Source organism: Cucumis melo, chromosome 3 (assembly GCF_025177605.1).
Source record: "Cucumis melo cultivar AY chromosome 3, USDA_Cmelo_AY_1.0, whole genome shotgun sequence".
NCBI classification, from domain to species: Eukaryota; Viridiplantae; Streptophyta; class Magnoliopsida; order Cucurbitales; family Cucurbitaceae; genus Cucumis; species Cucumis melo.
Window position 1 is genome coordinate 29,913,114 of NC_066859.1, and position 14,169 is coordinate 29,927,282.

At 32.4% G+C, this 14,169-nt stretch overlaps 2 protein-coding genes across 3 annotated transcripts; both read right to left on the reverse strand.

Moving 5' to 3' along the window:
- Positions 1-54: 54 nt before the first annotated feature.
- LOC103487850 (subtilisin-like protease SBT1.7) lies at positions 55-2,727 on the reverse strand. The gene has a single exon (XM_008446353.3). It carries the CDS (start codon positions 2,590-2,592, stop codon positions 280-282), a length of 2,313 nt encoding a protein of 770 aa, XP_008444575.2. The 5' UTR covers positions 2,593-2,727; the 3' UTR covers positions 55-279.
- Positions 2,728-9,034: 6,307 nt separating this feature from the next.
- On the reverse strand, positions 9,035-13,874 carry LOC103487847 (casein kinase II subunit alpha-2-like). Of its 2 annotated transcripts, none has more exons than XM_008446350.3 (10): positions 13,384-13,874; positions 12,430-12,559; positions 11,699-11,893; positions 11,110-11,267; positions 10,872-10,962; positions 10,656-10,721; positions 10,475-10,557; positions 10,139-10,202; positions 9,967-10,035; positions 9,035-9,362 (listed from the first exon to the last, which is right to left on the reverse strand). In XM_008446350.3, exons 1-10 carry the CDS (start codon positions 13,467-13,469, stop codon positions 9,303-9,305), a joined length of 1,002 nt encoding a protein of 333 aa, XP_008444572.1. In that variant the 5' UTR covers positions 13,470-13,874; the 3' UTR covers positions 9,035-9,302. The 2 variants fall into 2 exon arrangements, with proteins under 2 accessions (XP_008444572.1, XP_050938380.1); XM_051082423.1 differs by having other exon boundaries at positions 11,110-11,243; positions 13,384-13,654.
- Positions 13,875-14,169: the final 295 nt, after the last annotated feature.

The following is a 14,169-nucleotide window of genomic DNA, read 5'->3' on the forward strand; positions in this document are numbered from 1 at the left end:
GAATTTGATTAGCCATAAAGAAACAGAAAAGCTTCAACTTCTCACAAACGAAGAGAATGGGAATTCTTGATTTGATGTTATAAACTTGTAAAAGAAAGCCAAATCTGCTAGAATTTTCTGTACAATTTTTTTGCCACCTTTTCTTTCTTTCTATTTTTTCCTTTCCCATGAATATATAATATGGTTAAACACTGGCTAGGACAGACAATACTAAACAATACAAGTCATAAAGGAGAATACTTGTTTCAATTCTATGGAAGATTCTTGTGGGTATTGAAGTTAAGTCCAAGTGAAAGCAATGGGGCTTCCCACAATGTGTTTCCCATCTGACCACTCCAGACGAGCAAAGCTCTGAGACCCCGACGGCATTGGAGAAGCAATGAAAGTCACTGTATAACTCTTCTGCTCGTTTGCCTCTGTAAAACTCAATGATTCTGGCGCCACCACAATCTTCACTGACGAAATTTTCGCCGTCACTGACACTTTATACGTCGATGGAGCACCCTTGTTGGTCAGTGTCCTCGTATATTTTACGGTGGTCGGAGCAACATTTTCACCTCTTTTGGTGGAAGGTGTTTCTAATGGAACTGCAAAAGAAGGGTAGTTCAAATCCTCCAATTTGTAGTTCTTGTTTCCATTGCATGTGAAATCTTTCTTGCTGATTACTTTAATTTGAAGTGAGCTGTAGTTTAGGGCACAGAGGAAGGCCAAGTAATCGTCGGTGGTGGTATCGTAAACAAGGCCAGGATCGAGGGCAGCCGTTGGATTTACATGTCCGGCTCCGATATCGAACGGCGTTGATGGTGATCCGTTGGATATGTCTTGAATCGTTTCGCCATTTTTGTATGTGGAGTATGCTGTGGTCATTAGGGCAGATCTAATAGCGGCTGGGCTCCAATCTGGATGAGCGGCTTTAAGAAGAGCGGCTAATCCACTGATGTGAGGACAAGACATTGATGTCCCAGAGATGATGTTGAAGGCCACGTGCCGCTTATCGCTGTCTAAACCAGTTGGTCCAGCGCCGCCGGTCCATCCAGCCAGAATGTTCACACCCGGTGCTATCAGATCGGGTTTGAGAATCTGCGGAGTGAGGAGATTAGGGCCACGAGAACTGAATGCGGCCACCACCGGCGACGGTTGAACTCCTAATCTTGTGGTGCCGGTGCTGATTGTTGCTGTTGGGTTTGAATCAGAGGAGATGTAGCTCTTTATTGCGTCGCCGGCTTTTTGGCCGACGGCCGCCGTGGGTATGAGATGTGCATCGGCTAATTGTTCTTCCCCATATGCTTCAGTGTTAGCTAGAATCATCCCTAAACCACCGGCTTCTTTTACCACCAACCCTTTTTGAACTCGAGAGTTCCCTCCTCGGTCACAAACGACTATCTTTCCCGCGACCTTCGCCGGATTCAGAGTACCGCTCAAGCAAAGACTACCGCTGGATGAATTACTCGCACTGGCTGCAGATACAATTGGTAGTAAAGAATTCGGCAAAGGCTTTCCACTGTAGAGCGATTCCCCTGTTATCTTCTTCCCATTTCCGAGAGTAACATATGCTGGGAAGTCCCTGTCCAGCGTCCCGGCGCCAACGGTGGTTATCCATGGCGCTACATTGGACAAGGTACTCGATGATGGGCCACCATTTCCGGCAGAACACGACACAAAAACTCCCTGAGCTGCAGCAGAGAAGGCTCCAATGGCAACATTGTCTCTGTAGTAATCTGCGCTGTTTCCGCCAAGCGACATGGATACAATATTGCAACCATCCTCAACAGACTTGTCTATTGCAGCTAAAATGTCACTGCTGAAACACCCTCCAAGCCAACATACCTTATACGTTGCAACTCGAGCTTCAGCCGCCATTCCTCTTGCAGTCCCGGCAGCAAAACCAAAGAGGTTGGCACCTGTAACGGCGGATCCTGCAGCAGTTGTTGATGTGTGAGAACCGTGGCCATCGTCGTCCCTCGGTGATTTCGACTCCTGGGACTCATCAATTGGCCCAAATGCTGCTTCATAGCCCTTGGAAAAGTACCTTGCTCCTATCAATTTCCTGTTACAACTAGATGAATTGAAGTTTTTACCTACTTCACACTCCCCTTTCCAACTTGCAGGTATTGGTCCAAGCCCATCATCACTGAAACTCTCCAATTCAGGCCATACACCGGTGTCGAGAATTCCGATGATGACTTCGCTGACCTTTGCGGACGCCGGGAAGAAAGAAGCACTCTTCCCAAGTCCAAGAAACTCAGGTGTGCGAGTGGTATGAAGCTCGTACTTCATTTCAGGCATGACAGCAATAATTCCCTCTTGTTTTTCCATTAACTTAGCCTCCTCCACAGTCAAACTTGTGGAGAAGCCATGAATCACGTTGTTGTAGGAATAAAGCATTTGGGCAGAATCAGAAACTGATTTCAAAGAAGTATCATACCATTGGAAATGATCATCAAAGGCTTGTGGCATACTTGTTTTGTCCATGTGAATTATGTAAGTCTTCTTCTTCAACTGCTGATTGCTCTTTTGAGCTTCTGTAAATGAACATGAACTGAATGAAATCAAGAACAGAAGAAACCATTGTGAAACTCTGCAAGTTTTCATCTTCTTCTCCAAACTCTTGTCTTCTGGAGGAGGAAATCCCTTGAGTTAAATAGTTTGTAGCTCAGTTCCGAATTTTGATTAGTGGGTCCATTCCAATCATGTCCACCTCCGTGTGGGAAAGGAAGAACACATCAATAATTCTAAGTTTTTAAAAAAAAGAATTAAATTTGCGTATATTTCTTTCTTTTCTTCTCTTTTTTTTTTTTTTTTTTTTTTTTTTTTTTGGTTTCATTTTAATGCCCTTTTCAAGAACAGTAACTTTTGCAAATCATTCCTTTCACAATTTTCAAAAACAATGCTAAAATTTGAAAATTTTCCCATTTCCCATACACCCTTTTTTCTTTTATATTCTCTTACCTATTTTGGCCTCAAGTCTTTGGTTTGTGTAATAATTTTCTTTAAATTAAATGTCATTTTGAAGTTCCGAGTATTATTTTCTCAAAATTGAAATGATAATTGAGTTATTATTTAGCTTTGAATGTGAATTATTATTATTATTAGTAGTAGTAGGAGTAGTAGTATTATTTGTTATGTAATACAATGATTCAACTAAAAGGGAAAGGTTTTCTTGGACATACTAACCTATAATAGTACGGCCTAAGAAGGATATTTTCTTTTGGTAAGAAAATAATAAAGGAGGATATTGATGCCTTGATTGAATCAACTGCCTCCTAAGTCGGCTATTAAATGATAATTCATTGTATAATATTTATCCGACATTAATTACATTTTAAGTACTCACTAAGTTTAATATGCTACAAATTTACTATCAAATTTTAAATTTTGTAGTATTAGATTGGAAAACTAGGAATCAATAAAGTATTTTTCTTTGAGATCCAAAAAGAAAAGGTGTGAACTCTAATTTGTGTATAATCAAATTTGTGAGACCCCCTCTACTTTTAGGGCAACAGAAGTCCACTTTGGGCAGAGTGATTGATGGCCACTGAATTAATTGGCCAAATCTTTATTCAATTGTGGTGTGTGTATGTGGTACACTCTTTTTCCAATTTCCTAATAAAAAGGTGTCTTCTTTACAATTTTAAGCCTTTGTTTTATTGTTATTGGTAAAATTATTATTTGGGGTGATTTGGATAAAGTGTTTGTTTATTAATAAAAGGTGGCTTGCCCTGTTATGTTACCCTTTCTTTTAGAATCTAATTTCAAATTTTAGGGTGCTTTTAGCTATATATCAAAGATGGTTTTTTTTTAGTAAAAAACAGTTTGTGTATCTCAAAATAAAGATTTTAGGACTTTCTAAACATTTATAAATTGTAGCTACGTAGTGTGAAAGTGCTTTCTTTCTCTTTATATTTCTTTAAAGTGCTTTTAATTGAAACGTTATCTCGGCCTATTCAAACTTCTTTTTGGTGCTTCTAAAGAAAAAATTAGAAGAAGATTTTTCATTGCTCACCACATAATCTGAAACTTCTATTCTTAATTCACTAGTTAATTATGTCAATTTTGATCTTAATTGATGCCTAAATTATTTTAAACTTGCATTCCAAAACATTAGACTTCAATTAGTAACTATTTTGTTTTTCTAATATCAAATTATTTTCTCTCGACGTATTATAGTTATTTCCATCGTTTAAAAGTTCAAAAATATGATTTTTTTTCTTTTAGTTTTAGAAATTTAACTTTATTATTAAATATCGAATAGATAATGAAGCTAAGATCTATAAGGGTACGTGAATACCCAAAATAGAAATTAAAAAAAACATATATATCTGAAGCATGTGGAATTCTTTACCAATTTCAGTATTGGAGTTTGAATCTAACCTAATAAATAAAAAATTAGGATGAAGAGAAGCAAGAATAAGATAAGATATGATAAAAAGAAAAGGTGTTAAGAAGTATACGATATATGTGGTTAGAAATAAATTAAAGTTTAAGTTGTTTAATGATTAAACATTATGATGCATTTCAATTCCACAAAAACTATATATTATAAATATGATATAGTGGGGAGGCAGAGGCGAAGGGAGGATTTAAGTGGGTAGGCCACCATTAATCACTTTCTTCCCATACCCAACATTTTGGCAATTCCATTGTCATATTCTTCTCCTCTCATTTCACAGCAATTTGGACTAAGCATTTGATGTCTAAATTAACGATGATGGAGATCGATACAAGTATATGAACCTAGTCATTTCAATTTCTTAATCAACTTACATTTTTTTTTCTTTAAATTTGTATCATACCTACGTGATGGATTATGACTATGATACTAATGTTATGTTTGTTTTTCCATTTTTGCTATAAATAATTTTAAAATAGTTAACAATGATATCAATTAATAAGGGTGTGATGTCAGCCTTTTCTGTCCAAACTCCAAAGTTAATAATAATTCTTCACAGATTAATTTTGTCGTTATTGAACCAACTATTACATTACGTAATCAAAGTGAGAGTTTGTGATAAAGATCATGCAAGTGGGCTTTTCATTTCACATTAGAATTAAGATCGTACTAAGTGAAATCTAAATATGAAAACTTTCTCAAATTTATGTTGTAGGCAGGTTATTGGAAAGTTTGAATTTTAGAACGATCAATCTAGCGAAAAATAGAGTTGTTACTTTATGGTTTTGTAGATATGCTTAAGCATATTTAGAAATTTTGTTGTCACCATTAATTTAGAAAAAGTATGATCCACTTTAGAAAAAGTATGATCCACGCAACGTATGTTTTAGTTTTTGAAAAATGAAATGAAAATCGACGATATAAAACATTATTATCTATTCGATAACTATTTCGAATTTTGTTTTTTTTTTTCCAAAATCAATTTTGTTTATATTTTATAGTAATTTATATATTTTTTAAATACAATGGTTGAATTATTAGATAATCTCTAAAAACAACTTTTTTTTAAAAGTTGTTTTTTTAGTTTTTAAATAATAAAATATGAAAATTTTTTGAAGTAAACTTAATTTTTTAAAAAAAAATAAACAAGAAAAATAGTAACTAAATGGATGTATATTTATGAATGTCTTCTTTTTTTATATATATATATATAATTCTCATTATAAAAAATAAAATTATTCAAACTCTAAATAGATTAAAAATATATATAATTTAAATGGTTTATCAAATAGGGTTACTAATTAAACAAATTAACAGTTACTCATATTTTTATATAGAGTTTTTTTTTTTTCAAATATTTCATAAAATATTTACATTCCATTTTTAGTTTTTTTATTCTATAAAGCATAATTAAAAACTTTTTTCTTTTTTGCTTTATAGATTGTGATATTGTAATTTATTAGAAGTACAAATTTTGTTAAGGTGGGATAAAATAAAGATTTAGAAAAAATAAAAATATAAAGTGGAAAAAGGGAAAATAGCTGGAAGGGGGTCCCACTTTGGTTTTATAGTGATTCCAAAGTTTATTGGTTTTTATTGGACAGAATATCCCCAGCTTTCAATTCCACACTTTGGAATCACACCTTCATTCATTCAACACTCACATATCACATTTCATAAACATTTTCTCAAAAAAAAAAAAAATTAAATTCATAATCAAGTAATTGTTTCCCTGTAGTCAGATTTTAAATGACATAATTAACTATTTTAATTTATATGTATTCTATCTTTCATATATACAAATTAATTAAAAAAGTTGTCACGTGCTAAATTTAGATTAACAATTCAGTAGGAATATTAAAAATGGGTAAGTATATAGTTTGATAACACTTAATTTTGTAAACTTTCCTAAAACTAAACTTTTAAACTCTATTTCTATCCATTAATATCTTTATTTTCTTGTTTATTTTTTTAGTATGTTTTGAATAACCATAAAAAGAAAAAATTAAACTACTTTGATTTTGTTTTCTTAATTTGATTGAGATTCTAATTGTTTAGTTTTCTTCCCGTTTTTTAAGAAAAGTTAAGAAAAGAAACAATTATCAAATGGAGTGTTATTAATAGATTTCAGAAAACTCATGAAATATATTATTGAATAAGATGTTTTTTTAAAAAAAATTATAAATAATAAAACTATTGAAAAATAGAATTTGATACATTATAAAATTTTGCAATAATTTAATTTATTTTCGATAATTAAAATTGATCGTTTTTCTAAATAAAAATTTATCCAAGACATAAAATTAAAATTTTAAAGATTTGTTTGACACTTTGGATAGAAATCATAATTAAATTTATACGTAGGTTCTTACGAGCAACAATTATTAATTTTAGAAAGTGAAAGCAAATTAAAAAGTGGCTTTTAAATTTTAAAGTTAATAATTAATTATACCAATTTTCTAACCTCCTTTTTCTTGAAAAAAAATTGAAGGTTAATAATACTAATAATAATAATAATAATAATTCATACATACTTTTGAAAAGGACAATTAGGAGAGAGCTTTTACCTAATTTTAAAAGCAAAAACATTACATTGTATTAAAATGCTAACCCTATTATTAGTTTAATTAATTTTCTTTGTCTATAATTTGTTTTTAATCTCACAGTATATCCTCTTATTTTATCTCTATTCATTTTCTTCGCCTCTAAACAAAATTATATTTTACTTTCATTGTATATTTAGGTGAAGTGATTTTTATTTAATTAGAAAATAGATACTAAATTAAGCATAAGGAATAGTGATATAAAAATGACAAAATATAAATAAATAAATAAAAGGGTAAAGGGAAAGAGAGAAATTAAATTGTCTGTATCTCATAAATTTTTGTCATCCAATTAAGTGGAAGGATGAGACAAATTAACAAATGTTTCGTTTCAAACTTAATTTAGATTCTTCATTTTCATCAACCAAAAAAAAAAAAAAAAAAAAAAGATTCTTCATAAACTGATAAAACAATGTGGCCCATCACTTTTTAATAATCTTTTTCACATAATATATATATATATATATATATATATATATATATATATATATATATATATATATATAGTCTTTGTATTGTCGTATTATAATTTAGTCAAATGCAGTAGTGTAAAACGAATTTTCTATTCATGGTTTAGTTAAAGTATTATAGTCTCCATAATACTTTGAATGATGTAAATATTTAATCAACAAATCATAATTGATTTGTTTAATCTTAAGAAAAAGAGACCTAATCTCAACTGTTAAGAGTTTATGAGTTTAATCCACGGAAGTCTAACTACTTAAAAATTAATTTTTTACAATTTTACTAGATTGACACTCACGGATATAAAACAAAAAACAAAGTAGTAAATAAATAAATGTTGCATTTTCGATAAATATGTAGCGTGGAGGAGACTTTGGTCTTGTTTTTGTATAATAATGAAAATGACAAGAGAGTTTTTAGAGAGTTGCTCAAATGTCACAGTCCCAAATGAAATAATTCAATAACAGTTGTATAAAGTTGGATCAATTAATTGTTTTTTTCTTTCTTTCTTGGCTTAGCTTAATCAAATCCATATTCCTTTTTCAATTGACAAATGACAACCAATCTTATGTTTAATGCCCTTAATTTAGAGCCAACTCCCTCAATTATTGACTCATTTTGCTTCTTTATAATTGGTATAAGGATAGAACTTATCGGGATCAGTTGTTAATTAAATCAATTTTTGAATACTGACTAAAATTGCTACATGGGGACTAAATAAGATATTTTAAATTTTTTTTACCAATATTTTCTGATCAAAATCCATAACTCAATCATGCCTTAACTAAATAAGCTACTAATTATCTTTTTTTAATTGAAGCATTTTTAAAATCATTTGACGTGTAAAGATAATTTTTAATATTTTTTTGAAGAATATATATCGTAATTTTGTTGACATAGAAATTTTATGTATTCATGATTTTTGAAGAAAGTATATGTAATGTAACACTTTATAAAAGATAAATTAGCAATTTGGTGTTGGAGGATAGAGTGTCTTTTTATTGATGACGAGACTTTCCACTCTTTATGGACATTTTTTTCTATGCAAAAGACAAATTATTAGTTTAAAGAAATCAAATTTTTATTTATGATGTCCCAAGACTACCTCTAAAGAAATCAGTACTTTTGGAAATATTTGAGACCCAGTTTTGAAATATAAATTCAAACTCTTATTTGAATTGAGAGAACGAATTTTTTTTTTAAAGGCATTGTTTGATAACTAATAAATTATTGAATTATTTGTGAATATCTCCAAAGCACAAAATGACTTACTTTTGTTATCCAGAGTAGTTTAAATTTTAATCCATCAAAGTAAATTAAGTGTTCTTCAAAGTAAATTGATTTAGTTATTGAATGTAAATATTTTATCTTTTTTGCTATTTACCACAATTACCCTTTATTTAGTCCAAACTTTTAAGGAAAAAGAAAAAAGAATTCTGATGTATAATGAATGAACTACGAGCATTGTTCGTGACGTAAGATTATTAGGACCTATATGAACCAAAATAGAAATATGAGTGATTGTTGGTAAAGTAAAGTAAAGTAAAAATGATGATTAGATTAAATGCCAAGAACATTGAGAGTAGCAACAGCAAGCAAAGTAGTAAATTTCATAGTAAAAAACCTCATAAAAAAGAGGGGAAAATATACAGTGGAGTTAGAAGAGTAGTAGTAATAGTATAGTATAAGAATTGCAATATTACAGCAGAACAAAGAAGTGGCAAACCATGATCTGTATGAGCCTAACCACCTAGGTGAGTGGGAAAATAGAACCTAGGCTTAAGAAACTAACGCCACAATGACCAAAAGTGCTACTTAACTTTAACTTCCTACACATAATGGGGTTATTGCGTTCGTAGCCGGCTGTTCTCCGCAGTTCTCACCTGGAAGAAGTATGGATGAGCCTGCAATCATTCAATATTCATAGATTATGAAATCTGTTTTTCAAATCTCGGCATGGTAATAGAGATATTTCATTCATAAATGAGAATGCCAATGTAAAGAAAAGAGTTTCGATAGCTTTTGGGGACTTGAACCCCCACCTCACGTGCTAAATCAACAATCAGTCATGAAACATACCTCAAGGCACTTGCTTTTTTATAGTAAATTATAAACTTACTTAACCTAACATAAATTACAAAGGTTCAAATTTAACTCATTTTTCTAAATCCAAATATGAAATGCAAATTCATGCAACTCGTTCTTTATTTCCTAAATCCAAATACAAATGATACGATTCTAGACTTTCTAACCCCAAATTTCACAAATCCAAGAATTGCCTCTTCACCTTCCTAAAACAAATATTTAGTGAAATTTAGAGAAGCAATGATAATTGAATTCTAGAGATAGTGGCATGCTCTTATTCCAATTTTATCGGATGTCCTCAAAGGGGCAGCATGCTGTATTTCTTTAATGTCACTATATCAGATAATTAACCAGAAGGACAAAAATGCATCCTAAACCAAACAACCAGCTGCAGTCTAAAATGGAAGAGAAGTCGATAAATACCATTGCTTCTCTTGCAGTGAGCCTATCTTGATGGTCATATCGAAGAAGCTTATCTAAAAAATCAATGGCCTACAAGTAGTGAAGACAACCATAAATGAAATGTCACCAACAACATAAAAATATAAACAAAAAAACTGATTGTAGTATCCATCGACTCAAAAACATAACTGACCTCAGGGGATACAAGATGCTGATTGTCAGCATTGATAAATCTTGACCATGGCTTGCGGCTATGCCTGCAATATAAATCATGGGAACAGGAACCAAGTTTTATACATCGAAGAATGGCAGATGAATGAACAAAATTCATTTAACATGCACTTAAAAAAATAAAAAAAAAAGCTTTCCCAATTTCTGCAAAGGGCTTTCTTTTTTCTCTATTTTCTTTTTTTTTTTCATTATAGAACTAAACTTTGCTACTTGTCCTAACCATTTCGTTTTGAAAACAAGTTACATATAGAGATGCTTTGAAGCATGAAACAACTCCAGAGGAAAGAAAGAGAGAAACCTTCCAACAAGAGCTTCAAGTTGTGGATCAAGAACCAGTTGATATTTATTCAGATATGCATTCAACTCATCTGTCCCCAACACCTGAGTAAGATTCGTTTCATTATAGATAGAATTATTGAGGCAAAGTTGGGAATGGAAGTTAAAACAACCAACCAATGTTGAAAAAGATGGACAAGTACCTTAGCAATTTTGACAAGCTGGTCATGATTGTCATGACCATAGAAGAAGGGTTCCTTCCGGAAAATCTGGACGAAAAAAAACTGGCCTTCAGCAAGCTCGTTGAGATATAACTTATAAGTTATTTGTCACGGCATATGCATGACCACCAAAAAAGAAGGAAAAAGAAAGGAAAAGAAAAGGGACTTTAGCAAGGCCTGTGTAGACCCAATCCTCACCATGCCAGCAAACATGCAACCCAGGCTCCACATATCCAAAGAATAATCATAGTCTTGTAAATCTACAAGAAGTTCGGGCCCTTTGAAATACCTGAGAGTATCACCCGTTAAATCAAAGCTACTATCAAATGAATTGCTGATAAAGAAATTTGTTCTTCCCACTCCACAATCTCAAACTACTAGCAGTGACTACGCCGGAGGTTAACAGATGAGTAAATAAATTGAAGAACTCACGTACCTAGATGCCACTCGGACATTGTATTCTTTTCCTGGATGGTAGAACTCAGCAAGACCCCAATCAATCAAACGAAGTTTTCGCAGTTCATGGTCAATCATAACATTGTGAGGCTTTACATCTCTATGCATTATACCCTGTGAATGGCAGTAATCCAAGGCCTGCAGGTTTAGAATGACCAAATCAGAAGCATTGAGCACCAAATAAATTAACAATATTCACTGCCATGAAATGAATTGAGTTTGAATCCATATGGAAGATTCACATCAAAAGGCATAACATTCTTATCTGTTTTAGTAATAATCCCGTCATGTGCACTTTCTAGGCACAAACATTTAGATCTTGTATTTATTTTATTCCTTTCATCATAAAAAAGTTCTTACGCTGGTATCCATTTTGTTAGTCATGCCACTTGCTAAAGTATGATTGAAATTGGAAGAAGAAAAAAAACAAAGAAAAAGGAGAGATAGAACATGAAGTATTCTACTCTAAGGACTCAGGCTATCTTCACTTTTCTAGTAACATGTCCATCTCATAATATCTGAGGAGGAAAAAAAGGCAGATCAAGAAGTGATAAGACAAAAGAAAAGACCTTCAAAAGCTCGTATATATAGTAGCGTATGTCATAATCAGTCAGTGTAGGGTACAAAATTTTGAAATCTGTACTGTTCACATATTCAAATATTAAGCTAGGAGTTTTTGAGTGCTGATCTCTGACTATATCTAGCAGTTTCACAATATTTGGGCCGCCACAGAGATTTTGTAATATCTTTATCTCCCTCTTTATCTGTATGAACACATGATAACTGTTAGATCAAGTGATGCCAAATTTAAGGAAGACGAATTTAGAGCAGTTCAGCAGTAACAGTAAATTACTTAAAACACGCATACTCATCTATGACACATGAAAAAGGCATAATTGGAAGTGATGTAAGCATAGACTGACGTACATTCATATAGAATAAATTCTAAAAAATAAAAATCCCCAACTTAGATCTAAATGTAACACAGTTGTATTAATATACGTATAATTTATAAAGATATAAAAGGAGATGCTCCACCACTGATTTTTCAGTATGAAAGAGACCCTGAGACATCCAAGCATGCATCACTATTCTTTTTTATCCTTTAGCTGTGTCTCCTGAACTTAATTTCTTCAGGATGCATAACACCTCCAATGCTGTTGGTTTTAAAGAAAACTAGCAGGAAGGCAATAAATCATGAAGAATGGAACAAAGATGATACAGACAGAGCATTTTATACATACAGCATACATAGTGCCTCCAAAGAAATTTTACATTGTGGACACCTCATCGTGCTCACCTTCTTCTTCTTGACAGGCTTAAGAATCTTGATAATGCATTTTTCATTGTTGGTGATATTTATACCTTCGAAAACCTCACTATACTTTCCTCTTCCAACTTTCCGGACAACCTCATAATCATCTTGACCACTGTTTTAAAAGAATTAAACAAAAAAAAGGAGAATATGACTGTAAAATTGTTAGTAGCAATGTCTCATAAAGAAAACAGATAAATCAATAAATCAAAAGATAAGTCCCAACAGGAAAATGATCGAGCAATTTGGAATCATCTCTTCTCATGTTCATTACCAGTATTAACATCGAGAAAAAGTACTCTAAACTAGACCTAGAGTTCTCTCTCGCCCTGACCGTGAGTTAGCAGACACTATTTGAAGCAGTTGGATTTCAGCTATTTCATTAAAAACAACAGATGACTGCATCGACAACATAAAGATGCCACTCATGCCAGTCTTCCACATGAAATAAAACATTGAAAACGCCACATGAAAAATGTCAACTTGCGATGGATTGTGCACCTCCTCGAGCTACAGTCCTCCCCAAGAGATAAGGTAATAACAGACTAAACTAAAATGGTTTCTCATAATCTCTTCAACCCAAAGGTCGCGATTGGTCCCTAACCTTCCTGCCTTTAATATATCAATTTCTTTCTTAATAATGTAAAAAGAACAAATCCAGCTACATTCTTCATTCCAACTTCCAATACACTCACAGAAAACCTCCCTCACGGTCCAAAACAACACCATATCCGCAAAGGTCGAACGCTAGACAACGATCCGTAAGACATTGGCCAAAAATAAAGGGAAAAGAAATAGACATTAAGTTAAAATGAAGCGAAGCGATCCCAACAAGCAAATCGAACCCTAGATCGAATGCGAATAGGTAAAGTAGAGCGCAAGAACACGACAAAAAAAGGAATCAAAAGAAGTAAGAGAAGAGTAATTGACGCGACTCACCTCCATTGGACAGCGAGAGATTCGTAGTCCCAGTAATCTCTGGGGCGGTGAACATTGACATCGGCGTAAACTCGGGACCTGGACATGGCTGGAGAGCAAGATAGAGTGACCGGCAAGCAGCCGGAGAGAGGAGGGATGGCGGTGGCGCGGATCAATAAATCTGAGGAAGAGATGGTACAACCAGCCGCCCCCTCCACAAAGTAAGCAATAAACGAAAAATGAAACCACTGAACAAACCCATGACTTTCATTCTTCCTTTTTTTGCCACTTTCTTACCCAATTAAACTTCCTATTAAAGTAAACACACATTTTTATTAGGTTTTCAGTTTCTCTTTTTTTCTTCAATAAATTTCTTTATTCAAAACATTTGATTGGATGGAAATAGGGTTTATTTCAGTTTTTATTTCACAAATGTTTAATATCAAACACATAATTTCAACTCTAATTTGAAAATTTGCAAAATAGTTAACAATTCACCTTTTAACATCACCTAGTATTTCTATATTTTTTTTTCTGTCTTTATATAATATAATCATGTCACCTATGTATTAAAGTTCAATTTTTTTAATATAGTAAAAACATAAAAATGTTGTTTTTTTTTGTCAAACATATATTTACTCAACTCCTCAAATTTATTATTGTGGAACAAAATTTAAATGACAAATGAAATAGGTTTCAAGTTTTTATTTTATTCTTTTACTACAACAAATGGATTTTAAATTACAACTACTCACCAATCATAACATAATATTCAATCTATTACGAAAAGTTGAGTAATTTCTATTT

Bases quoted from the DNA above. Each gene is read 5' to 3' on its own strand.
- LOC103487850 (XM_008446353.3), bottom strand. From the start codon at position 2,592: ATGAAAACTTGCAGAGTTTCACAATGGTTTCTTCTGTTCTTGATTTCA.
- LOC103487847 (XM_008446350.3), bottom strand. From the start codon at position 13,469: ATGTCCAGGTCCCGAGTTTACGCCGATGTCAATGTTCACCGCCCCAGA. The intron at 12,560-13,383 runs GTGAGTCGCGTC...CTTTTAAAACAG, and splicing joins TCTCTCGCTGTCCAATGGAG to TGGTCAAGATGATTATGAGG. The intron at 11,894-12,429 runs GTGAGCACGATG...GTGTTCATACAG, and splicing joins AGCCTGTCAAGAAGAAGAAG to ATAAAGAGGGAGATAAAGAT.